This window comes from Sturnus vulgaris, chromosome 5, assembly GCF_052056855.1.
Source record: "Sturnus vulgaris isolate bStuVul1 chromosome 5, bStuVul1.hap1, whole genome shotgun sequence".
NCBI classification, from domain to species: domain Eukaryota; kingdom Metazoa; phylum Chordata; class Aves; order Passeriformes; family Sturnidae; genus Sturnus; species Sturnus vulgaris.
In genome coordinates this window covers 7,833,470-7,861,150 of record NC_142247.1, presented here as the reverse complement: position 1 = coordinate 7,861,150, position 27,681 = coordinate 7,833,470, and the positions used below count along the sequence as shown (strand labels likewise).

At 40.1% G+C, this 27,681-nt stretch overlaps 1 protein-coding gene and 1 long non-coding RNA gene across 14 annotated transcripts in view; one reads left to right on the top strand and one right to left on the bottom strand.

The window, feature by feature from the left end:
* Window positions 1-1,538: 1,538 nt before the first annotated feature.
* Window positions 1,539-13,646, bottom strand: LOC148223537 (uncharacterized). The gene is made up of 3 exons (XR_015803666.1): window positions 13,575-13,646; window positions 1,915-1,986; window positions 1,539-1,797 (listed from the first exon to the last, which is right to left on the bottom strand). It is a non-coding gene; the product is annotated as an uncharacterized LOC148223537 (long non-coding RNA).
* Window positions 12,914-27,681, top strand: part of ABCC9 (ATP binding cassette subfamily C member 9) — a 72,295-nt gene continuing 57,527 nt past the window's right edge. For 6 of the 13 annotated variants that reach the window (XM_088164782.1, XM_088164781.1, XM_088164780.1 and 3 more), the window contains exons 1-6: window positions 12,914-13,016; window positions 15,427-15,653; window positions 22,209-22,312; window positions 23,831-23,996; window positions 26,781-26,922; window positions 27,290-27,411. In XM_088164782.1, coding sequence (XP_088020908.1) covers window positions 23,852-23,996; window positions 26,781-26,922; window positions 27,290-27,411 — 409 coding nt within the window. In that variant the 5' untranslated portion in view covers window positions 12,914-13,016; window positions 15,427-15,653; window positions 22,209-22,312; window positions 23,831-23,851. Of the gene's footprint in view, window positions 13,017-15,426; window positions 15,654-17,010; window positions 17,055-22,208; window positions 22,327-22,350; window positions 23,997-26,780; window positions 26,923-27,289; window positions 27,412-27,681 lie in introns of those variants that run through there. The other 7 variants (XM_088164774.1, XM_088164775.1, XM_088164773.1 and 4 more) reach the window with 7 other exon arrangements.

Genomic DNA, 27,681 nt, shown 5'->3' with positions numbered 1-27,681 from the left:
TCCCACATCCCATGGTGTGGACAAGGTCTTGGAACTGCACAGGTTCCCCTCACTAATATCCCCATCCTGTCATTCCCAACTGTCCCTGAACAGGAAGAGCCAAACTGGATAATTTCAAGGAAATGCTGGTATAGAAGTAAAATTAGTGGGAATAAATCTATTTTAAAAATATGTTCCATGCCATATGAATCCATTGGGAATAGTAAAATCTGTGACTTTCCTTTCTGGCCACCACTTAGTTGCTATGAACTATCAGGTTTTTGTTTTTCTGAAGAAAGAAGTCCATTCATTCAGGTCCATGTGTAGCAGTAAATGGACAAAGCCATAGGTGTTCAGTAGGTGTGTGCTGACGTGTTAATGCTCAGAGGTTGTGACCTAACTGGCAGGGAGCACACCATGGAGCTTAGCTGATTAATTAGGGGAATTCTCTGCAGTGTGGAGCTGCTATTAACATGTGTCAGGCATGGCTGGACAAGAAACCTCTCAGTAATGATGGCTGGGGTCTGATTTCACACCAACACCCTCTGAACTGCCTGGCATGGGGTCAGCCCTGCCCTTCCAAGTTGCCAGTCTCGACATCTGCTCTGCCCTTTCTGACATCCACCCTTTGTACTGTGAAAAGACAGGAAAAGCATGTCACAGCAGTTCTCTGAAGCTCACACTGGAGCCTTGTGGAGCGTGGGTCAAAGCCAAATGCATTAAAAAAAACAATGGCCAAACTGCTGTTGGCCCAGCTGGGTCTGGGATTTAATTTTGGGTGCGTGCAGTCTAATTCGGGCTCCATAAGTAGCAGTGCAGGTGGGCCCAGTTGCAGGGTTGTGTCTTTTCTTAGGACATACCTAATTTAATGAATACTACAGAAATAGACAAGAAAGACTTAATGGAACCATGTGGTGGGGAGTTCTGGGACACACTTTCTGGCTGAACTGGGATAGGCTCTTTCTAGGCCTCTCTGCAGCAATACAAAGTTCAGAATTGCAAATCTCCTTGCCTGAACCATGGATAGCTCCAGTGAAATCCCTGCAGTTCTGCTGAAGTCAAACCAGTATAAAGGAAATAGGGAATGGGCCTGGTCAAATCTATCAAATTACCCATTGCTGTTATTGGAAGCTTCATGCAAGTCTTGGGCTAATACAGTTTGTCCTTACATGAGAGTTAGGTGAATAAATATTACCATGTTTATAAAAAAGGCCAAGGAAGTGATCAAGGGCCTGAAATTTCTTAAAAGCAGGCAGGAAGGAATAAGATTGCTCAGAGTTTATGCTTGACCTGGTGTATTTTTTAGACTTTCTGCAGAAATGAAATGGAACAAACTGCTTTGCTGCAGCAGATTGAAATGCACGGTGTTTAATTCAGTGCCTGCTGGATGGACTGTGTTCCTTTTGGCAATCTCATGGAAACAGAAGAAATCAGAATTGAAATACGAATATTTAAGAGTAATTTCAAACTGCTGAAATATTATTATTGTTATATTATTATTATTATTATTATTGTTATTATTACCAAGACTATTGCACTGTTTGACAAATAGTGTAGACATTACCTGTCTGGATATAAAATAATTATTAATTTTTGCAGTAACAACACTGATTTATTTTTACAATAAAAGGATCCAAACACCTTGGTAACTCAAGTCAATGTTACAGACATTTACACCTACACATCATTTTTGATACCATGACTTAGATTCATCCTGCATAAATCCAGGTGTCCAAATGAGCAATGAGATGGAAGCCTGAATACCTCAGGTTCTTTGTATAGTCAAAGTTTACAGTTCAAATATCCTTCAGAAAGCGCCTGTAGAGAACATTTGAAAGCAACTTAACTTTGGATTGTCCTCAGAGAGGGGATATCAATAGCTTTTCCCAGTTGAAAAATGAGTTTTAACATTGTTAGATATCCCCAAATACCTACCTTACTCAGCTTTTTCAGATGTCAGGTTAGTTTGTCCTGGTTACATGGGCATGGTTAAGGTTTTAGCCAGATCTGCAAGCAGAAAAGGTTTTCCTCTGAATTCAGACTTGAAAATATCTTTGTTACCTTGATTGTTAAAAAAAAAAAAATTAGCAGTCCAATTTAATCTTGATCTTCCCTAAAACCTTCAAAAATTCCATTCTACTTAAGGGTCTTAGTACAGGAATGATGTTTACTTTCTGTAGTTCATGAATTTTCACTCTTTTTATTCCAACTTGCATGCATCTTCTTATAGTGTCGAGGAATTCCATGGTTCAGCATTTTGTGTGTGTTTTTTCTTTTCTCTCTCTCTTTTTTTTTTTTTTAAAGTAAATCTCTATCACATGCATGAAAAAATGATTTTTTTGTAGCCTGTTGTTCTTATATCTTTTCTCTATTAACCAGCCTATGGGATTCTAAATCAACCCCAAAAAATTCTGGTAAAGAATTTTTTTAACAGCCAGTAAAGCAAAAGACCAAAAATCCCGCCTGGTTTTCCTTCTTAAAATGAAACTGTGAAGAACTATTGGGGGAAATGTAGCTCTTTAAGTAGAAACTGAGAGGAGAACTGATATTTATTGTCACGCAAGTAAAAGATTTCTGCAAGAAAAAAATCTTTGTCGTGTCAATGGCTTGTTTAGGGCAAGTTAGAAAGTTACATCGTGACACATTCAGACCAGCTGTTAAAAATTATAAGGGTGAAGACATCAAGGGACATGGAAATGTTTAGAAAAAGGAAAATTCAATCTAACAAAATCTTAGATCTCAGAGAAAGAGTACATTTTACCTATTTATAAAATCTCTGTGTAAGTTGATGTTATGCACTAACATTCTCTCAAATTTTCACTTACTCACAGTCCTGTATCACTGCAAAGCTCCCATGTGTGTCTCCCCAGCAAGGATCACTTGTGTGCAACACAGATAGCAAAGGACACTTTGTCATGTGCTCATCCTTTCTCTGGGGCTATTCTTGATTGACAACAATTGGGTTTTTGATGGATCTTTGATAACCTTTTGGAGTCAGTGTTTGTCATAGGGTAGTCTGTTGTTTTGGGCTCTTGCTTACTTCAGCTTCCATAAACCTTTGGAAAAGTTGCTGATTTTGCCCAATTTAACTTGTTTGCTTGAAATTTATATCTGTTTTTCCAACAGGCCAGTGGGGGAACAAAAGGCTGCAGCCTTGTTGCCATTCTGTTGTGAGGATGCTGGAGCATCTTCTGCTGTGAAGTCATCTTGTCCTGTGGGCTTCAGTGAAGGCCTTTGGGTCTTGCCCTAAACATCCCATGACTCAATTTTACAATGTTCTGGGAACAGTGTCAAGGGAATGGGGTTCTTCCTTACCAGTACAGGCTATTCTTTCACCCTTTGTTCTGCTTTCTCATCTGCTGCTTTCACGTGTTTCCCTTCATCCTGTGTTCATAACACTCTTAATGTATTTCTTGTTACAAATCTCTATCACTTTAGCAGCCAGCTCACTCATTTTATCTGTGCACTGGGTCGTTAAACCAGCTGAGTGCATAAACATCCTCAATCTCTGCAGCAGTTTGCCCACAATATATGTCAAAACTATTTATGAAATGCATGTTTATTTTACATATTAACAAATTCTTTCCCTCAGAGCACGGGAATGTGTATATAGTGCCTCCTTTTTGCCTGACACTGAACATCCCTGGCTGCTGCTAATGGTTTTGGTCTGCCAAATGCAAACCTTTGCATGTTGCCTCTCAGTAGGAGAGAGATCCACAATTTGAAATTGTGGCCTAATCACAAACGAGCTTTATTTCTGCCTAGTCTAGAGCCATTTATACCTCTGTCTGTCTAAAGCAGTAGGTTTAATTATAGATTCACACAGCTCATAGTCTGCTATGCCTTCTGAAACTGCTGCTGTAGCACAGCCTGGGGTAACCCTGAGTAACTCAGAATTAGCAACCCAAAGGAGTGCTCACATGTCATTTTGGCAGCTGGTGGGACCAGTACCATCCAGTGCCATTATTATAGCAGCATGAACACCATGTGGCACAGAAACAAGGAATAATCAGCTGAGAGGTGCAATGAATTACCTTCTTACTGTAACAATGTCAAAATGTGTCCAATGAGAACTCAGCAAAATCACTGTTTTTACTGTATACAGATTTTCTGCAGTTATCTAAGATTGTTGCACAAGGAATATCTTCTGCTGTTGCCATTATGCTATTACAGCTTGCAGGTTCTAATTACTATACTTTTTGTTTCTTTTATGGCTATGCTGAGTTGGAATTCCTATTCTTACAGGTCTGGAGCAGGGATGGTTTCCCTTTAAGTGAGATGATTGTGCACGCATGTTACTCCTCTTCCTTTCAAAGTAAACACCCTCTCTGTGTCTAGGCCTCAAGTGGGATGGGAAACAAATAAGTGAGGAATTGTTGTTTGACCCAGTTCCTGTGACAATCTCACGGCTGGCTGACCCACGGAGCAGGCTCAGGATGAAATCACCAGAGCTGGCCAAGCAGAAATTTGCAGGCTTGGATAAATAACCCTCTGTCTTGGGGTGACTGTGTGATGCTTGTATCTCCAGTGATCTGTTCTCTTGATGTTGAATGTTGACTTCTGCAGCTTTCAGACTGGTTCCAGGAGTGAGGGGAGAGCAGAGGTGCAGAGTTTGTTATCACAGACTGCACCTGCTCCCCTGCATCCTTCACACAGACACATCCCTGAATCCTTCACACTGGGCTGTCTGCAATGGACAGCAGAGAGAGCTCTCCTTTGCTCTTGCTTAGTTTCTGGATAGCTGAGGAAGAGAAGCTCCCTGGACTATGGTTTTTTTTTTCCTTTTTCTTAGAATTATATAAACCTGCTATGGACAGAAAACCCAGAGGAGCACCAGGAGCTCACACCTGTGTCCCACCAGGCCTGGGCTGGGCTGTGACATTTACCAGGGATGGGGGGACTGAGAACAGCCTGAGTGAGCTGGGCTGCAACCACGGAAGGGACTCTGCTGAATTTGTCATCTCTTCAGAGCAGAAAGAGGTTCTGCTGCTCAGTATTGTTCATTTTTGTGCTGGGAAGTGCTTTGCCTGTTAAACAAACAGGTTTTTTTCCACTGCTCTCCGAGGAAATATTTCCCCAAAACAGCTGGGGGAGGGACTGCTTCAATCTGTTTCCTACAGCGACCCCATTCAGAGGTTTCCTCCCAAATTTGCCTTAAACCAGGACACTCTCTTCAGAATTTCTCTACGAGCATGTGAAATGCAGAAGGCTGTACAAAAGATCAGGCAGAGATCAGGGGCTCCTGATCCCATCTTTGGAATTCAGGCTGTTGGGAAATCCACTCCCCATTCCCCATGGCTTGAGCAATGAGCTGTGGAGCCAGAGAGTTCCCAGAGCTCTCGTGGCCCCGTGGGCCTGGCTGTCTTCTCATTTATTTAAAAAATAAGGATTTATTTCATTATTTATTTAAATTAAATATAAATAAAAATATTTTTAAAATATTTTGTGTCATTTTTAATTGCAGCTGGAGTGACATTGCTGCTGAAAGCATTGCAGAGCTCAGGTCTGCACGTACACTGCTCCTCTGTCACTACCATGGAAAATTTTGGAAGATGGTTTTCTCACAGTCCAACTCAGCAGTGAGCAAATGTTCCTTTTGGACTACCCAAATACAACATTTCACTTGTAATTGCTGCTGGGAAAACAAGTAACTTGAGTATGTATTTGTAGAGGTCATAGGACACCTGTGATAAATTCTTATTTTTTGTTAAATTAACCCTATGCAAAAGTAGTTCTGTGCTGACTTTGTAGTAAGTAATTGGATTAATATTTTAATGCAGACGCTGAACATTCAAAATATCTGTACTGTAAAATGATTTTTGTAGTTGGTTTTGGTTTTAAGCAGTTTCAGTCATGCAATTTTGATTGATTTCACTCTGATTTGTGGTGATCAGCTTCAATCATGCAATTTTGATTGAAGTGTCTTCTGAGGGGAAACAGAGCTCAGGTGACCTTTCGGGTCAAGAGGTGACAAAAATGATATTGAGTAACTCATGTACCCTGAACTTTTTTCTTGCTACATCTTGCAAAAGAGTGGGAGACATGGAAAGCTCTACATTTTAGAGACTGACATTATCTAGTCATTTTATTATCTTCCATATTATGATATCCTTATCCTTGCCTTGGCAAGTTTTTTGTTATTTTTTCAAAATGAAAACAGTCCAGGCAGTTTTGGTAATGGGGGACTCAAATCTCAATTTGTACTACTATGTAACCTCAAATCATCCTCTAAACCACAATCAGACATCACACCTCTGCCTTGTCTCTAAGGAAAGGACTCCTGGAAAACTTTAGTAACTCTTGACATCACAGCACTTGCAAAGACCTGTACTGTGAATGGTGCCAATTAGATCTCTTACCTGTTAGTGTTTGAAATGCATTACAACTCATTTAGCCCTCACTAACTGTGCAAACTACCTAAAGTATATATATCATTGATGTGGAAATATTTTTTTTAGGCTGGTTTAGTTGTACTGAGGCAGAAAGGGCAGGTAGCTTCAAGGGGATGCCAAAACTCCTTGTGGCACTGACCACAGCCACACTGAACAAAACACTGCACACAACGATTCCATCAATTATTTTTGTCTCCTGGTTAAATTTCAGGCGGATTTGCCTCCTGTGTGTGTGTTCCCAGTTCTCTATAACAAGTACTCCACAAGCTCCAACGAGTAACTTTCATCCTTATTGATGTGCTTCTTAGAGCTCAGGGGGAATGACACATTTTGGTCTGAAAACAAGTTTTTAGTAGGGAGGAGGAACTTGTGTGTCACTCTTCTCACAGCTCCATATGTAGATGGAAGATGCCTGGATACTGGTACACTTTTTTTCAGGTACCAGAGTTGAATGCTTCAAACTGAGGGTAAAAAGGAGATTGTTTCAAAATTGTAGTGGCACTTTTACTGGTGATACCCAATATCAAAACACAGAATGGTTTGATAAGAGAACTCTTCTACCTTTGTGAATTTTCTTGCTGAAAGCTGAAGTGTGTATATGCAGGAGAGAAAGCTTTCTAAACAAGAATCTTGGTTTTTACTGTTCAAATTGTGTCCAGAAACTGTGGTAAATCATCCACTAGAAAATGTCATTTATTTATAAGGATCTCACTTTATTGGACTCTCCAGACATAAAATGTTTAATATATTGAATAACTGCATCACTCCATATATTCTCCATCTTCTATTACTTCAATTAATATCTCTCTTTATAGCTCAGGAAGTTTCCTCAGGAGTTCAGGAATCTCCTCTCAGCTTCAGTAGGAGCACTATTAACACTGCTTCTTAAGAAGACTAGTTAAAGTTTTCAAAATATGAAGCCTTGGATTTTGCGTTTTGAAAATGCTGGAACAAATATCATAGGAAAAAGAAAGATAAATTTTTCACACATAACTGGCATCTCTACAAATACAAGCTACTATGGACCCTAAAAATATCAGAAAAATAAGATTTTTTAGTTTCTTCCTGTGTGTTTTGCTTCTAAAAGGAGGGAGGAAATAAAAGAGGGAGAAAAAAAGTAGAAATAAGAAAAAATACTGTATTTTTGTAAGTAAAAAGTAAATACCTAACAGAAATACTTTGAATTTCTTTTTTTAATCGGTAAGACAGAATAGCAAAAGCTTTTCAAAATAAAATTCCAACCAATTCTGCTAGTTGTGGTTTTCCTATCAACTAGCATTGCACCAGTTTAATTAAACACCAGCTCCCTGGGCTGAGTGGTCATTTAGCCAAATATCCAGTTCAGATGAAGCCACAAACAGAGGCTGTGCTCAATGAAGGTATGAAGGATGTGCAGCTGTATTTTCCCTGAAAGACACAAATATTCCCAGAGACATCCTCTAAAGCTTCTCTCTTTTCCCCTCACTTTTTCTCACAGTTTCTTTCTCAGTTCTGTGGAGCAACATGAATCACAATAGCATTAGCTACTTTCTTCCAACAACATAGTATTGCCATAGCAACAGATAAAGTGAGTTTGCTGTGGGTTTTTTAGTCTAAATGAAAGTGCACACGCACATCAGCTGCTCAGGGCACCCTACAATGTATGAAATGAGTATTGGACATATGAACTTGCATTTCCATCTAAAATTTTCTGAAGAGAAAAATAGGAGTTTGACGTCCTGAAGATATAATTTAATCTGTTCATATAATTAATCTGTGTCATATGTGTATGATTCTTTCCACTGTTGGCTGTTGCCTTATGGTTCAAATTCAAACCCAGTTATGTTCGACTGTTCTCAGACATCCCTCAGCCCCATCTCACAGTCAGCTGCTGCAAGTTGGCTCACAGAATCTATCTCATTGCAGATCAAACCCTGTAATTTGAAGCAACTGCTGGATGATGATGCATCTACAGACCAGATTTGGGTCAGATTGTACCGATGGGGTTAATTTTTAATTGCAGCTAGAGTGACAATGCTGAACACGTTACACACAGCAGTGCACATCGACCAGAGGGGTCTTCCTGAGATAACTGGGAGGAGAGAAGAATCAGTTCATCAGAATAGCTGAGTGCAGCCCATTTATACACCAATCCACAAAGTGAAGATTTGGCTAGGGTGGTTTTGGACATATTATTTTGATGGTGTCCGGATTGCCTCAGTGTGCCATCATTTCATATGCAAAAATGCAAAAGAACCCAAAAGGCCACTTGAAATGAGATGGTGCTGCTCTTGAGTGCTACAGGGACAAGATGTAAAGCAGAGAATGAACAATGATGAAAGTCTGTTTAATAGCCTTTTACATTTCTCAGGCCTTTTGCTTTATTACAGCAATTTTGATGTGAATGTCCCTGAAGTCACATTAATAAATCTTATGCTGTCTGCCAAGAGTCTGCCTGGAAGCACTGTGCACTTTCAGGGAGGTGTTTTGCTACTGCTGTTCCACAGGAACTGCTGTTTTCACCACAAAGGCTGTTTAATTTTCTATAATTTCTGTACCATATGGTACTGTGGTTGTCTTGGACCTGGACCAATTTGTTGTAAGAATTTATTCCATTTTTTCTTTACTTATATGAACCCTTTAACCACGTTGTCAGACTGGTGTGACAGGGCTGTGATGAAGTATTAAAGAAGTACCTTAGACATACCCTACCCAGGAGCTTCAGAAAGTGTTTTGGGTGAATCTGTGGCTGCCAGATTCCATGTGACATAAAGTTTCTGCAATATGCTGGTTACTGAATTATTTAGGAAGTTTTAATTTGTTTTCAAATTTGTTTTCTGCTAAGACACTGCCTTCCACTGCTGGACCATTGACTGTCCTACTGTAAAAGAGTGGAATAATTTTAACTTAATCTCTATCTTTTGATTAATTTTTATTCCCAACTTTAATCCATGTAAAGTGAGATTTAATGAAGTTCTGTGTGCTATAAAATGGACCTTAGATTTACATTGCCATTTCCGAATTTCCAGCAAGGGTAGCAGCTGACATCGGCTAGAAGAGAAAAAGAAAAGATCTGAGATCAGGGACATGAGTATTTTGTGCTAAATACAGGGGTAGCAAATAACACTAAGGACAGGGCAGAGTGTATCAAATCATCAACTACTGCACTTAATATGCAGCAGTTGAATTACCTGGGTGACATATTAACTGAAATACAACATAAAGTCTGATCACAATGATTTTAAATGTATTTGGGGTTTGTCCTTTTTATGGAAATGAATTTGAACAGAAGTTCTTTTCTGTTCCCAGAAGTCTGAACAGAGATTTGTTAAGAAGTTTCCAGCTTACAGATATGCAGCTTCAGAGACTGGAGGATGAGGATTTAGATAAAAGGCAGATGTGGGACCCTTTATGGTTGAATGTTTCTCTAAAGGCAAGGCATTGCACTACATATCTTGCCTGCAAAAAAAGATATGAATTCTCTTAAGGATTATTTACATCCCCTTATGGTAGTGGATTTTAAAGGAATGTATTCTGTACAGAACAAATAACAGAAAAAAAAGCAAGTTATAATTTGTATGCAACAGATGTCAGATTTCAAGGTTAGTATAGGCAAATTAATTTAATATTTTCCTATCGAAGAGATTTCTAATAGTTTTGATGATTGTTTTTCTTTATGCTATACATTTTTCCCAGCATAGAATGTGGCAGGTCTCAAGTAGGAAAACTTCTAGAATTACAATAAGAGCTGGAAAAACATGTGGAAGACATTCTGTGTGGCTCTACCAGGTGTAGTAAAAATGGTAGGGATGGCCTCTACAAGACACTTGTCATGGTTATTGCCTTTTAAAATGAACATGCAAAAATATATCAGGCTGAAAATTCATTTCCATACCTCAAAGAAGGAAAAAAAAGAAAAAGATACAGGTAGTTTCCAAAACTTTAACCGTATAGACACTGTCATTCTCTGGGGGTGAGATGGTCATATTCAGGGTGGAATTAGTTCCCACTATATTCTATATGTGGTTTAGGATTAAAAGAATAATCATCTGAAAACGTATTTTTCTCTCTAAATGCTATATAGGGAGCCTAGTAGCAGGCAGACATACAAGCAATCAAGCATCTGATATTTAATCCTGGGTGAGGCGAGTTCTGTGTTTAGAACCTAATATCCCTTTCAGGCATTAATTCTGAAATTAAACACCTACAATTTTTGTTTCTGACTACTACGTCTCTAAAGCCAGCATTTGTAAATGGGACTGAACAATGTAGGTGCCTTGTTGAGTTTAATGGGAGAGAATGAACCTGATCCCACAATAGTCCTGTTTTGGTTGCAGAGGGTTTAAAATCTGACTGGTGGGTTTGCTGGGTTAGAAATAATGAAGATTTTTCTGGGCAATGCAAAGGAATGGTCTGAATTGCCCAGTGTCAGCCTAGAGGACTCAAATCCAATATAGCACACAGGAGGGAGTCCCAGTCCCTGGAGGTGTCCAAGGAACAACTGGATGTGGCTGGCACTTGGTGCTCTGGGCTGGGTGACAAGGTAGGGATTGGTCACAGGTTGGACTTGATCACCCTGGAGGTCTTTTCTAACATTAATGATTCTGTGATTATTTAAAAACAAAAATAATCCCCTTTTCCCCAGTTCCTCACACACAGATATACATATAAAATCCAGAATATCATTGTAACTTATAGTACAAGTGGGTCTATGGGTTTGGGAGAATCTAAATTGTAGTACCAAAGGTTTACTTTATGATATTTATGATGCAACTCCTCTATCCTCAGAGGATACAGACATGCATTATCCTTGACAGCCTTGAAAAGCCCTTCAACATGAAAAGAACAGCTCTCAGACTTTGGGGTGTTTTTGAAGGAAAAAAAAGAGTATAATGCAAACCACATGTGTTTGGTGGCCCATGTGTTTGGGATTTTTTTGGTTTGGTTTCGTTTTGGTTTGGATTTGTTTTTTTTTTTTTTTTTTTTTTTTTTTGTTTGTTTTTTTGGTTTTTTTTGGTGATTTTTAATATATTTTTTTGTTTGTTTTGTTTTTGTTTTTTTTTTAGTAAAACAGCCTTGGTCAAACAGAACAAATAAACCTGGAGATCTGTAAACCTGTATTATGTGAGGATCTAACTTTTGCCAAGATCAAGACCTACCAAGGCAAATGGTAGCATCATATTTGGTGCCTCTGACTCCACCATGGCGCCGCTGCCTCTCAAAGATCAGAAGGTTTGTAGATCCCTGCTCAATGCCTGTGGTTTTCTACACCTTTTATAGAGATGAACTCTGAGGTCTGGGATTTTCTCATACTTCTCCATATAGAGTTCTTTGCTACTTAGATTGCTCTGTTGAAATTTTGCTGTATATATTTTCCACAACATTTTTCCCCATAGAAACCAGGCATGATAACTTTCGAAAAAAGCTGTGGAAAATATTTCAAATAATACTAAGCTTCTACTGCTTACCCCCTCCAAGCTTAATAACAATAAATATTTTAAACAGACAGAGAAGTAATCCAAAGACCAGGCCGCATCTTCTATGACATTTAAAAAAATTAAATAAAAAAATGAAGTCTTTGCTACTTCATTTCCATTTTCTTGGTAGATCCATTAACTTTTCTTTAGATAGAAAGAGCAATGTGTAATTAAAAGAAATATAGCAAACTTTTTTTTTTTTTAAAGTAGGGTTGTAAGTGTAAGTAAAATTAATCTTGAAAGCTGTGTCAGTCTGATCTTTTGATATGGTGGCACAAGTTCTGACACAGCACTGTGGGGATTTTGTCACTGTGACAAATTTAGAAGCAAAATGAAGACTTGATAGGCCATAACTTATATAATCGACTCTGAATATTTTTTTGTGTTAGCATAAAGCCCTGGTTTAAAATCAGTCAAGGAATTTATCCAGCTCAGCACAATCAAAGGTTTTCTCCAAAACAGTTACTTTAGTGTCAACCTGCACAGGTGGATGAAATGATGGTGATTTCAGCTCCTCACCTAAGAAATGGAAAAGACAGGAGCCTGCAGGAATCTCACCGAGTTTGGGTAAAAAGTGGAAACTCATTAAGGTCCAGTGCCTTGATTGTTAGTGTTGGACTGCCATAAATGCTGTAGAGGGAGACCCATGGATTGGCCCACAATATGGGAAACAGCAGAGAGAGCTGCTGGCAGCTGAAACCACAACAGCTTGTTGTGTGGACAGGGTCCAGAGTGCAGCAACCCTTCCTTTCCTGTTTAGTGAGTTAAATAAACCAAACAATTCAGGTGGAGAGTGCTCAGCCAGGACCTGTGGCAAATAAATCCACACTGCAGTGCCTGTTGGGTCATTTTCCTCACAATGGTGAGTCCTAATTTATGAAAACCTTTTCCCACACATGTTATTCCTCCACCATTTTGGTTCTTTTGGGCTCAGCTGGTCAAGCTGATGGAAGCCCACCAGGGTGTGGAAATCAGTGCCAGCCGGGCTGTGGATTTAACAAAACGAAGGAGCCAAAACCTCAGCGGTTTTGTTAAGATCCGCTTAGAATATTTTGCATTCTGCCCCTCCCTCCCCAAAGCAATCAGGTGAAGCAGCTTCTGCCTTTAAGCTGCCCATCCGCCATGGTCAGGGACTGCCCTCGCTCCGGGGCCGTGGGGCCACCAGCCCGCGGAGGGACCCCCGCCGCCGGTGAGTGCCCCGGGTAGCGGCGGGCGCCTCCTTCCCCGTATCCCTCCCTGCATCCTTCCCCGTATCCCTTCCCGCATCCCCCCTGCATCCTTCCCCGTATCCCTTCCCGCATCCCTCCCTGCATCCTTCCCCGTATCCCTTCCCGCATCCCCCCTGCATCCTTCCCCGTATCCCTTCCCGCATCCCTCCCTGCATCCTTCCCCGTATCCCTTCCCGCATCCCCCCTGCATCCTTCCCCGTATCCCTCCCTGCATCCTTCCCCGTATTCCTTCCTCGCATTTTTCCCTGCATCCTTCCTCGCATCCCTCCCCGCATCCCTCCTAATATCCCTCCCCTCAATGCCCTTCCTTCCCTCCCTCCCGCATCCGCTGCCAGGGCGGCAGTCCCGGTGCTGGCGGTGCCGTGCCCGGTTTGGTCCCGGTTCCGGTGCCCGGTTCGGTCCCGCACCGCTGGCACCTCTGCAGCTGAATCACCCCCGGACTGGGGAGATGTCTGTACCAGATCTCGACTTCTGGAAGCTGACTGGGAAAACTGGTGACGTGCTGGACGTGTGGGTACCTGAGGATCGGCCTGTAGTCGTTTCCATTTGTTTAAACGTCCAAACATTCCCTGAAAGATTTTGAATTCCTGTAATTACCATTTCCCCCCGCTCCTTCCCCCCTCCCTCCCTCCCTCCCCCTGGCAAATCGAAAAGCCCTGATACAAGATCAGCCCCAGATCAGGGCTGACTCTTCTGACATTTCAGAGCTTTTCATTTTTCTTAATCCTTTTAAAATGCATTTCAAAACACTTTAGCTTGTCATGTAGAGAAATGGAAGTGCCCCATTTAGAAACAGCATAATGAAACATGCTGGCTGATTCCATGTTCTTTTTGCCTTATTTTTTCTCTCTGTTTAAACAATTTCGTGGAAAAGACAGAACTGAATTGTGAAATTCTGACAATAAATGTTACTCATTTCTGTCTGTTTAAGAAATTAAATGTATTTTCAAAAACATTACATGATAATGCTATTTCAGATGATTAGATGGGTTAAAACTTTTTTATTAAAAAAAAATCTTCTTTAACAAACATAGATATATTGCAGAACTCAGAGACTTCCAATCCATAATCTTTTTTTTCTAAAGCATTTCATACATGAAAAGGGAAGAAATAAAATGAAAAAAAAGGAATCACAAGCCAAAGATTTCACGTGCCTTGGAGGACTGATGAGGTCTGTCTAAGTGTAAAGCTGTGTTGATATTTCAAATCAATGGGAGCTAACAAAAGTTACTAATTATCTCTAGCTGTGAGGTTTCTGTTTTCTTATCCCTACAACAGTCAGGTTTGAAACATCAGAGAAAAAGGAGCAGTCTGGGTTTGCCAAGGTTTTGTAAATCCTGCAGTGTTTGGCCTCAGCCATCCAAGTCCATTCTCAGCTCAGCATTCTCTGTAACCCCATTCATGGAAACATGGAAACATCTTTGACCCCAATCCCTTGGAAACCATTTGCTCTCTAATGATCTAGATCAATCCCTGGATTCTGCAAGGTTTAAGCAGAATTCTGTCCCAAGGCCCTCCAGCTCTAGTGCTGAATGACTGAACAGGAATTGGTCTGGATGATCCTAGTGTGTCCCTTCCAGCTCAGGCTATTCTGTGATTCCAGCAGCCGTACCCAAAACCACCCTGCACTGCCACATGTCCTGAGCAGCACCACAAGTCCCAGATCTTTGCAATTTATGGCCTCAAGTTGTCAGGCTCAAGTGAAACTCTCATGATGGAAAAATCCAAATCTTGGTTCATCTCTGTTTGATGGCACTGCGAGAAAATGAGCAAACAAACCAACCAGCCACATGTGGGCTCTCTTGGGACTCCTTTACCTCTAAGTAAACATATACAGTGATTTTGCAACTAAAAATTGTTATCCCAAGTAAATAAGGGCTCTTGTATTGAAAACTATAATCCTGGTATGAAAGTCAAATTCGTTTGGAATTTTATTTCAAGTATTAAAAAAGCCATTTCACGAAGCAGACCTGTGTGATCAAAAAGTGAGATTTGGTCTGTATTTTAAGCAGAAGAGCTGGAGGGACTCAGGTAAGTGAATAAAGTAAAATATCTGAGTAGACTTTTCTGCTTAATATGGTGGAAGACATGAAAAATTATGTTGTCCAATTCAAATTATCCAAGATTAATTACAAAGGAATCAAAAGCTGAATCTCTGCAAGCCTGCCAAAAGTTAGACTACCTTGTCTATAAATCAATTACTTCAGAATAGCCGGCTGCTAATAGTCCGTGTGCTGCAATGCAGCTTCTTGGAATCTTACTGTTCCAGAGAGGGAAAAATGAAAATAAAAGCAAGCAGAAGAAATCCCAGAGGACTGTAGCTTCAGGAGGCAAAAAATTGGTGCTTTTTGCTTGCCTGTCTCTTCCCAGTTTCCTGCCCCCTTCAGCGTATGAGAAAGGCAAGAAGAGTTTGTGCACTTTGGAAACTCGATAGGAGGCAGCAGCTGATCTTCCCATCACCAGCCTAAAAATAATCCACTCCAGGGCTTGGAGCGGCTTCACTAAGTGGAGGAAAATCCTGCCATCGGGATGATATTGATCACATAGCACAACCGAGTGACACCTTGGGTTGGTATTTTGGGGTTGTGTTTACAAAGGTAAGCTGCAGAGTTTGATCTAACATTCAGCAACCAAACGGGGCATGCGATGACCCTCCCCCCATTATCTCCCACTAACCACCTCCTCCTCCTCCTTCCCTTTATATCTGTGGGACAGGGCTGCTCCTCGTTCTTTCCTGGGATTACAACTCCAATCTCTTTTTCCTTTTCCATTCGCAGGCGTTCTCAGCCTTTACCGTCCCCTCCTGCTGATGTTTTCTTTGCTGCTGTTCACAGGGTTATGTTTCTTTTTTTAAACTGTCCTGTCTTGGCAATGTGAAGTCGAAGGTTTTACAGCAGGCAGCGTAGCACGCTGGTGTTGGGGATCGCATTGTGTGGAGAAGCTTTCCAAAAAAGAAAGAAAAAAAAAAAAAGCGATGCCTTTAGATGTGTGAGACCACTGCAGATGTTTGTGTGAAATGCTTTGCAGTGCCAACAGCCTGTTCAGCAGCACTGCCGTTGTGATTTTCCCTGTGTTTGGAGCCTGATCCAGAAGGCTCCCGAAGTCAATGAGATTCTTTGCATTGACTTCAGCACCGTTTGGATCAGGCTGTGGCACACGGCAGTTAGCGCTGCGAATGCTGACAAGCACCAGAGGTAATTCATCATCCTGAGGCCCAGGGCAGCTGGGACAGAGCTTAGCAAGGAAGAGGGGTCTGTGGAGCATAGGTGGTCACAGCTTAAATAAGGAATAAAAAAAAAAGTTGTATTTTGTATCGGGTCATTTTTGATAAAATAGATTTGAAAGGGACAGTGCTTTCTGCCGTTACCTCAGCAGAACTCTTTGCAAGACTATAGATCACATAGGTTGGGTTAGAGTGCTTCTAGGAAGGTAAGAAGAGCAAACTAGAAGGGTTAAACCTAGAAAGGAAAAAGATTCAGAGCACTAACCTAAAATCTGTGGAAAACCTCAGAGTTAGGCCTTCCATTCAAAGCTAAAAATTAACCATTTGTCCTTAGTTGAAATTTACTATGGAAAATTCCAGAAGGAAAGACGAATTTTACTTTTTTTGTGATTTATTCCGAAGATAAGAACTAAGTACTTTTGTAAAACTCAGAGTATTTTCTTCACCCTGCACCTATATGCATACACTTATGTATAAACATACATGTTTATATGTATATATGGGCATATAATCCACAGTATATGTAAGACCAAAATGAAATTTGAGCTGAACTGAGACACAAGTATGCTCTGTAAACAGATATATTTCAATTAGGAAGTGCAACTATCAATTTATATCTCTATTTTTTTTTTAAGTATGGACAACAGAACTACTGCAATAAATGTTTTCAAAATATTCTTATTCCCCCAAACAAGCTTCACCTGAGAAGTGTACTTATACTTTTTTTGTAGTCATAAGTACCTTGCAGAGCATGACGATCAGAGTGATAATTCAGGTAAGATGAAATTCTTGAATATGAAGACTTTTAAGTCCACTTTAAAAGACCCTTAAGGTAGTTAAAATGTCTTTAATTAGGATTCTTATAGTTTTGTACTTGGTGAGGATGTTCTCATAATTTTAATGGCAATTTAGATTATCTACCATTTTCCCATTGTCTTCTGCAGAATTGCTTATGGAAAATATATCTCATGAACTGGCTTAGTGCCCTGAGAATCCCCATTTATGCTTGTTAAAATGAGATTTGTGAGTGTTTAGGTTCAATGTTTTGTCATTTCCATGTTTACGACTTTGACCTATTTTCTTTCTTCCCAAAACTTCTCTCCTCTTCACAGTGAATATTTGTTCATGAATCACTTCTGTGCTGATTTCTGTTTATTCTCTTATGATTGTGTCTGTCCACCTTAGCTTAAAACCAGGAAGTCTCAACTTGCCAGTAATGGGGATGTTAGAATAAAAATTTAGATGCTTAAAGGACATGAGGGTTTTTTAGCTATTTCTTTGAAGGGTGAACTGCTGTTCAGATAGTTCACATCCTCATTAAAGTAAAACAACAGTGAATCAGATTCCCAAATAATGTAAAGGAGAGCTGAAACTTGCCTTCCACTGGTACCAACATGGGCCCATCTTCCTGATTGTTCTTTTTATTCCCTTCCTCTGTGAAGTTTGGCTGATGGCTGTAGCTCACTCTGACTATTCAGCACAGGCCATTCTCAAAGGGAGGAGAAAAAAACACCTCTGAGAATCTCTGATGAGTTGTAGAGTTCATAAAGATAGAAGTTAAATGAGTAATTTGACAGTAACTTAGAAAGATGAAGGCCTTCCAAGTGTTAAAACAAGAAATTACCTGGCACTTGGCACTCCTGCTGGGTTGCTGAATGTAGCTGGTGTCCTCAGATGGCACATGCTTGTTATCAGGTGATCTTTGTCCCATTACTACATTTCCATGTCTGAAATTATAGATTAAACCTAGCATGCTTGGCAACATTATTATAAAGTATAACATTCCTGGTGTAATTAGCAGTGAAGCAAATTGTGACGTACCCACGTTGGTGCAATTACCCCAGCATAACTTGTTGGCCTACTGTATTCAACAGCAAGTGAAACTCTCTAGGAAAGTGATTTTTGTAATGACTGTGAACACCATTGTCTGTTTAAATGAGTTTATGAGCACCTCAACAGTTATTCTGAATGGCTGCTACTACCTGATGAGAAGTAGTGGTTCATAACTGCAGATGAGCAACAACTTTCAAATTTCAAATTGCTACCCCCTCGTCTGTTTTCTCCAGAATATTCAATTTTAGGTTACACAATTTCTTTTTTCAATATGGCAGTTAGACTGCTCCCATTTTGTTCAGACAGTGCTGTTTGCCAGTCAAAGCCATCTTCCTATAGAGAAGCTTTCAGCTCCAAAGATTCCAACCTGAGCATGAGTTTAGAGAAAAGGTCAATCCATATGGGAAGAAGAGGCCTCTGTTTTCCAGTGCCTCTCCCTTCCTTTGGGACCCAGAGATAAAGTTTTGCTAAGAGGCTGGTGGACATTTCTCCACTGTTATGTCCTTGAGACAGTCCTGCACGAGCCAGCTTGGGAATTGAGGTAGGGAAGCTGCAGCAGTTCAGTTCTGATGTCGAGCTTGATGTGAGCAGGGCTTCTTAACTTGGGAATGGCACCACAGTAATTAGGACTGCTAATTGTGAGACTGAGCTATGTTTGTGTGGCTCTCTGCTGGACGGTGAGCCCACAGCAAGGCAGGCAGACTGCTGAGGGTGACAAACCCACCTGGCTTTGCTGCTTATTCACCTGTGTACCTTTCCAGGCACTGCTGTTTCCAGTGCTCCCAAGGAAGGGTCCTGGCAGGTGTAGGAGAGCAGCTGCTGCTGTGGAATGCAATAACCTCTCTGAGTTGGAGGATTAAAGGCTTTAATCTCTTCCATCCCTGTTACAACAGAAATATCTTAGAATTTCTCCTCCTGTGGCTCTGCAGCCCAGTTTTACCTCTTTGCTCCCTCCCTACATACTTACTGTGGCCTAAAAACTCTGTCTCCTCATCTTTGGGAAGGAGAAAATGACCCTTGGCCACAGGGTGGGAAAACTTGAGTCAGCTCTGTATTCTGATTTGCTTAGGTCAAATTCAAAGATCTTCAGCATTACAGGTTTTGCTGTTCTGTGTGATCAACATTCTGACCTTTTTTTGGTGGGGAAAAACAGAATAAGTATTCAGTGTATTTTCTTATGTATTTGCATAAAGCTCAGCATGGAGGGAAACAAACTGCACTTCCTCACATGGGCAAGATACTTCTTTTTCCCTCTCTGCAGATGTAGTGCTGACTGAAGCCCAGCATTTGCTTACTAGAAGAGTAAAAGCCAAGGGAAGAATAGTTTAATATTCATTTAATTTTCATTCAAGGAACCAAATTTGATCAGTGGTCAGTCATAGAAGTGTTCCATCTTCCTTTTCTGCTGCAGTTTCCAATTAGTTACAACAGTAAGAGCAACTGCAATTCTTTAGTTCTTAATGTTTTGGCTTTGTTGGGTTTTTGTTTTGGTTTTGTTGTTTTTTGGGGGTTTTTAAAATTTATTTTTCCTAATTTTCACATTTTCATTTAATTTCATGAAATCTTATAGTTGTACAGAAAGAAGGGAATGATGTCTTTTCACTGGGTAGCTGCAATCCAGATTGCCTTAATTTCCAGGCTCAGTTTCTTGAGTGAAAGCTTTCAAAACTGGGACTCATTAAAACCCAGTGTAGCTGAGGCCTTTCAAAACTCTTTAAAATTCTTAGAATTATTAAAGATCTCTTTAACTTGCAACACTGAAATGCTGTTTAAAAGTGCAACCTTGACTGTTTAATTAGTCTGAAGCTTACATTGTTTGTAGCCATAAAATGTGTCCTTCTGTAGCTATGCTGAACTTTCCAAGGATGGGATCTGAGCGTGGGCACAAGAAATGTTGCCATTGTATAATCAAATTTTTATTTGAAAAAGATTGAAGGCTGCACTGTTTTCTTAGAGGAGAGATTGCATCTGAAAACTTGTCATGGTCCAACTCCTGTTATTTTTAGTTGAGCTGCAAAAGCATTGTTGAAAAACGCCCTGTACTGTCTGGAGAAATCAAGGATTTGTTCTTCTGCCTTAGGGGCTTTTCTTTCTGTCCTTCTTTGGAGAAGAACACAACTCGTTAAACTTTGAGGTAATGCAAATGAGCTTCTGAAGGCATGCTCTGATACTGCAGAAAGTAATGGCTAATTTCAGCTTCAATCCAAAGGGTACTGAGTGTAAATGCAAAGCATCCTCCCTTTGATATCAGCAAAACTTCATCCTTATTTCCCTTATCTAGGAAACTTGAGCCAAGAGGCAGGAACTACATTACATGCTTTATTCCAGGGGGTGATGGATCTGTGCATCTCTCCACCTCCAGAATCTCCTCTGTATCTAAGTTTTCCAAAAAACAGATCAAGGTCCAGCAGTTTGAAATACAAAACTGTGGAGGGTGTGTGAGATCTGCCTTCTGAAGCAGAAATGGATGGGAAGGGAAGGATGGAGTGGTTCCTGTCTCCCCACAAGGCACACCGGTGATGACATTATTTCTCTCATTATTAGAGCTCTAAGGTAGTGCAGGGTGTTTTCATACACCATTCTTGAAGATCCAGAGAACTGCCAGCAGCAGAAGGTGTTATGAAATTTGGGATATGCCAACAGATGCAGAACATGAGTCCTCCACTCCCAGCCACAGCTCCTTCCCAGCACAGCGGAGATGGAAAAATGAGTGGAAGAAAGGAGGGAAGGGAGGAAGGAAGGATCACTGAACTATTAATGCCTCCACAGTTCTTATCTCCTCTATTCCCTATCAGTGCCAAACTGTACTGGATGTGTGTCCTGAGCTGCTAAATAGGGAAGTTGTACAGTTTATGATTTGGCATTTTATGATGCCAAAGTTGCATTGGGGCAGCACAGCATCACAGCACTGATCAGAATATTTTGATAGATTTTAAGCCTGTGGACATTGAATGAACATGATCACTGGATAAACTGATTCATGATGAAATTTTCTGATCAAAAATCTTAGGAATTTAGTGTCAATTACCCTATCTCATTTCATTTGCCATATAATCTTTTTTACTTTCTGCGAATTTTTACAAATTAACCAACCTAGACTTTATTTTCTCTCTCTTTTTAAGATAAGGCAATTAAATTCTACTTCTCTTTTTATTGAAATGAACAAAAGTACTGTGAATAGAGTGCCCTTACCTTCTCTTGAAAAATATTACCAGTATGCTGGGCACTGTCTCTGTATATCAGTATTAACCAGTAGGACCAGGTTCTTTTCTCAGCCCTGGCAATGTGCAAAGGACAATTGGTTTTAAGAGTGTTACTGGACATAGTACATCACAAAACTAGGCACAGCACAGATTCTTGTGAAGATTCAGATGTGATTCTTCAAAGATGCATCTTGCACGAGAGCTTTTAGTGGTTATTGTTTGAGGTGTGAGAGGAAACCTCTGCAAACTGATGGTGGTCTCTAGTTGGGAGAAAATGCTCTTCCTACAGTTAATAGTCCTTCACTTGAACATTTGCTGCCTCTATTCTATTTTCCTCCCAGAAAAATGGGAAAAAAACAACAGTTCCCTTAGCTTCCCTTGGATGTGGTTTTCATCCTTTCTCCCAGATTGATTTTTGACTAGAAGCCAAAAGCTACACAGAGACTCAATGATTGAGTGCTCATCTGAACCCAGGATTCTCCTGCCTTTCAGTACCACTCCAACCACTAGACCACAACAGCATCTTATGCTGCCTCAGAAGAGAGTCATCCTTGTGGGAAAGGGAGGAAAATTCCCAGCAGAACTCCCTTGGACTTCTGACCTTCGATAAAAATGAGGAAACAGCACTTCTGATTTTCAAGAGATTACCATTATCATTATGTTTCCCTTAAAGAAGACATGTCAAGCTTTCACAAATTAAACCCAAGCAAGCTCTGTGTAGTTTTTTTTTAAGTTCCTTATTTGTTTTGCTAATAACTCCTTGATATATTCAGACAGCTCCCACATTAACAGAAGGTTTATTTTTGTTACTAGCCTTATGCATTTATGAATGTATTTTGGTATAAAAATAAAATTGTAGAATGATAGTGGTCATATCACTCTATTCATTATAGAGAATGGGCCAAAATCTCCATCAAATTGTGTTACAGCACATGGACTGTTAGCAGATGGTGGTTACTGAAGTCTGAGTCGGTTGAGCCTCAGCTTTTTCCTCACAGTGAGTACATGAATGTGAGTTATGCCTGACTGCTGGTAAATCTCAGCCATAAACTGCTGATATATTTGGGAAAGGGAACGCATTTATCACACTCTTTTCAAAGAGAATCCTCTTTACTGATGTGTTTTGATATGGCTTGTGCTTTTCAGACCCAAAAAGAGCTTGGTTAAAAACTAACAGGGGGTTTAGCAGAGGTTCAAAATGCTTCTTTGAATTCTGTGTTTTTGTCAAGATCTGCATGTTTTTTCTGTCTCTAAGGGATTACTTGTGTAGTTTATGCTTACCTTGTTATGATTACCTTGTTTAAACAACTTACAGAACTAATCCGAACTATTTGAGGAAAGAAGGGAACCTTTTTCTCCCCATCCAACTGACTTTTCTTTTTGTTTTTAAACTGCATTCATGCATTTTCTGCATCCCTACCTTGTTCTGATTTTGCAAAACCTATTAATGCCAACGTTCTTGCACACAGATGTTTTGCTGAATTAAATATATTCCTTCTATTTTAGCATGTAAAATTTGAGAAAATAAAAAGATGTGGATAAATGAGTTTCCACAACTTACTCTACAGCACTATGTTGCTCTGTGTAAGTCTCAGGCAAAGAGATGAGCAAAGAAAGACTTTGTTTGCAGTCCTGTTTCATCTTCTTGTAAAGAAGACTGAAAAAATAAATGATGCACAGGTTGATTTAAGCCAGAACCTGGCCATAACTCTGGGTTGTTCTATGGCCCACACTCTGCAAGCACAAACACAGGAGCTTATCGTGGTGTACAAAGATAATCTCACAAGAAATCATGGAAGTCAGAGACTGCTGGAATGAGTATAAACACATGTATAAGGGCTTTCAGGATAAAACATAAATGCTGATTTACTGCCTAGGCAATCTTCAGTACCACCTACTTTGGTTAAGTGTTCGTCGTTTATCTGTAATGTCTTGTATGTGTGCCCATTGTTCTATGTGACAACGAAGAAATACAAAATATCAGTGAGTGCAAAGCTGCCAGATCACAAATACCAAAGGTTCAGAGCTTGCACTGGGAATGCAGTGCAACAAATTGTTGTAGATATTGCACAGACAGTGTTGGCTCACCAAAGAAACAGCAACACACAGGTCAGCTTTTGTCCATTTGAGTTTTGTTATGAGAAATGGAAATATTTACTTTCCAAATCTTCTACTTTCTTTCTTTATATTCTCACAGAGCTTTTGCAGCATAGTGTTTGTGTCTATGAGCATTAGAAGGTAAAGCATAATGTATTTAAAAATAGCACTTAAATAATGAATGCAGCTAAATATAAACAATATTATCAAAATATAAATAATACTACTGTCATATAAAAGCAGCCTTCTAATGTACTTGTATTTGCCATAGCCCAAAATAATTTCCAAAATACAACTGTGTTATTCTCTATGGGTTCTTCAGTGTGCTCCTTCCCTGTCTCTTTATTGTATTTATTTTGTCTTAAGCCAAAGGGAATTCTAGCACTCTTGGTAGTCAACATTTCTCTCATTTCTGTAGTAGCCAGACCCTCCAGAAGAGATGAGACTCGCGTTTTGTGGTAATGACAATGCCTCAGCCTACAACATCAGTGCTGGTGTCCTCAGGAATGTCTGCTTTGTGGATGCCCTCAACTTGGTCCCTCATGTCTTCCTGCTGTTTATCACCTTCCCAATTTTGTTCATTGGTGAGTTATTCTGTGGAGCTCTGCCATCCCACAAGCACTCGAGCATGTGTTTGTACTCAGTCGTGTTTGCATGGGCTTGGTGAAACCATTGGACGCTTTGTATTTATGAATTCTGAACAAGAAGAGGCAGAATGGCTTCACCCAGAGGATGCGAGGCCAACCCGCTGAAATGTGGGAATTTTAGATGTAAATCTGAACTAATCAGCATGAAGAGATGGATGAGAACCAGAGAGATCAGATCCAAATGCTATGAAACTTCTCTCTGCAGAAGTTTTCCTTACATTCAAAACTGGCAACTGCAACCTCTGTTATTAATAGATATTAGAAAACTTAGGACAGTGGGTCTGAATTTCCTTAAGGTTATATGAATTACAGAGAATATCCAAAATGTTCACCTTGGATCTAAGGCTGGGTCAGGTGTAGGAAATATTTAAAATAGAATAATTGCTTCTTTTGCTAACATTTCCAAACAAAAGTAGAGTAAGAGAGAAAATTTTTTTCCTTACAGGAATAAAAAATATGAAATGAAAAATCTCTCTTGAGGAATTTAGGACTGTGGAGAGGCCCTAACTCACATAGTCTTGTAAAAAAAAACCATTTAAGCTAGTACTTTAATGATAATTTTTTTCTACAGTTGTCTTTTTATCCCAGTGAACTTGGAATGGTGAAATAAATACAATTTATTACTTTTCCAGAGAGGTCAAACAGTGGTATTCTAACTGATCATAGGAGATTAAGAGACTTGAATAACCATCAAAAATATTAGTGAAAATAAATATTCTCCTGACAACTGCATGAGAAATGCCATGTCAGTTCTTCCATGTTACCTTCCTGGTGTTGCATGTGCAGATGATAATGCATTTCTTCCACAAGGAAGATTTGAATTTGGGACTGTATTTGAACATGAGATTTAAGGGCTTTTGTCATGCAAAAAGTCTCCAAAGCAGTTGAATAAAATGCTACAGGAATCTGTGGGCTAAGAGACTCTATACCTAACTGTGACATGATCCAGTGACTAAAAACTAATTAAATAATTAACCAAGGGAATAAGAAACAAATTCTAACAAATTATAAAGACTAGAAAGAAACCCCAGGGTTATGGAAACTCTTTCTAAGAGTGCTGGATTTTTACTTCAGTCCTGGCTTTTCCTTTGAGGTGAGATGCAAATCATCCTTGAAGGACAAAGCTTTGTGCAGAGGTGTTTGATGGAAGTACAATGAGAGGTCTGAGGGAAGAAATAATATTTTAGAACACTCTAACATCAAGTGCTACTTCGATTTTTTTAGAGGTAGTAGCCAAATAATTTTGAAATAGTATGGCAGCTGCAGAAAATTCCCTCTATTTCGAAACAATGTTAGGAAAAAATATATTTTAAATTGTATGTTATTTATGTAAGTATGCTATTCTTTGTTTTCTATTTTCTGTATGCTAATTATCAGGGCAAATAATTGTTGAACAGAGCATTAAAAACCAACTAGAGTCCATGGTGTAGACAGACTCCAAACCAGAAATTTGTTGATGAGCTGTGTTTGTGCAGATGTATGGGCAAAGGAAAAATGAAAAATAGCTTGGGGAGAGACAAAGACCGGAGCAAGGTCAAAGAAAACCACATTAGATTAGGAAAGCCTTAGAGAACTATAGAAAAAGCTTGAGATAGCTATGGAGAAGAGAGAATCATTTGTTCTTGCAGTATTTTGTGCCTTAAACAAGGATGAAATGGTGACATGCTGATAGTTTCCAAGAATGAATAAACTTAGGGTTTGGTTTATGTGTTCCTGAGTCACCTGATGAGGCTCTAAGCACAATGAGGTGCTGCATCCTTGGTTAGCAAAAGCACATCCTGCCTTTTAAACCGAATTTGTTTTGTTTCCTTTTGTTTGGTTTCTTTACTTCCCCAAAATGTGCTGCTGTTGGGATTCCCTACAGGCTTTGGGAAGCCTGTCAGGGAATTCCAGGAGCTGCCTTACAGTAGGAGGGACTTTTTGGCTGACTCAGGACAGGCCTGTACCTGTGTGGGAAGCGATGGAGGCCAAGGCTCACCGCCATGAGAGCCAACCCACGGCCAGGCCTCGGCTTCCCCAGCCCTGGCACCTCCCTCACGTCCTCTGTGTCCCTCTTCTTGCTGGCCTCAGAGGGGATCTTGCCTGGAAAGGGCAGCTGACATCTGAGGTGATGACATGGAAATAGGCTTCAAGTTTAATTAATTGATTAATTAGTTGATTAATTAGAGTCCTGGTGCTGTATTGGGAGCTCTGCAGGGCCTGGGGTGCAGAGGCTGAGAAACTGTGAAATCACCCTTCAGCCTCCACTCAGACTGTGCTCCCAAACAGGCCTGAACCAGACAATAAATGTTACTTATTTCAAGTAAATGCATCTCTTTGGGGCCTCATTTGAGGATGCAACTTTTATGTCAGTTGGGAATTTTTCCTGCTCATCTCTGACTGTGAAAGACGTGAGGACGCCATCACTTCAGATCGGTCAGTCCCTATTGTCTGATAGTGCCTCTTGTTTTATTGTTGTTGTTTTCTTACCATTTTTCTTGGCCAGGAATGACTTTTCTTTGATTGTAATTTGCAAAAAGTGTTGTCTCATTGTCTTTAGACTTTGATTTAAATTATGGGGCAACTGAGACACTCCTGGCTCATCTTCTTTGTAACAACAGCCCCTGTAGTCTCGTAGGTTTGTATCGATTACATATAAGCGTGGTCCAGAAAACTGCTAACCAGGTCAGTCAGTGACTTGCTGTGAGATAACCTTTCTCTTTCCTTGCTGTCATTCACCAGGCTGGGGAAGCCAGAGCTCCAAAGTGCAGATTCACCACAATACCTGGCTGCACTTCCCCGGGCACAACCTGCGGTGGATCCTGACATTCACCCTGCTCTTCGTGCACGTGTGTGAAATAGCAGAGGGGATTGTTTCCGACACGTAAGTGGCAGAGTTTGGTGGGTAACCACATTAATTGCATTTGTTAATGAACAGTGTTAATGTCTGATGGGCTGGCTAGTAAGGCATGAGGAGGTTTTCCCCCATAAAATTCATAGAATCCTTTCATGAACTCTCACGGTTTTAATGGGACAAAGGTGAAGCTGTTGTTCCTAGCATTTATTCTTCTCTCAAGCTATAATGGCAAGCAAATATTGATCAAAGTTAAGCACTCATGAGGACAAAAATCCTTTTGTCTCTAGGAAATTGATGTTTGTCCTCTTCAATAGATTAGCAGAACACCTATGGTTTCACAGAATGGTGAAAAAAAGGCACCAAATTCATTAATTTATACCTTATTTATTTTCAGGCAAATGAAATCTCGCCACCTGCATCTCTTCCTACCAGCTATAATGGGATTTGTGGCTGCCACTGTATCCATAGTCTATTACCATAATATTGAAACATCCAACTTTCCAAAGTTACTGCTGGGTAAGTCTAAGCCTGGTGTTTATGTACTCTTAAAAATTCTAGTACCAAAGTCAGCTTTGTAGGTTGAGGAAGATGGTGGAATGTGTGAGAATATTAAAACAGAGAGGAATAACTCTCTCTTCTTGCAACTGGTAGTCTCATAGGAATTACTGCACCTTTCATAAGGTACACACTGAAAACTACTTTTTAAATTTCTACAAAAGAGAAAGTTTTGCATGCCTGTTGCATTTCTATCACAAGCTTTCAGGTATTTTTTAACACTGCTGAGGA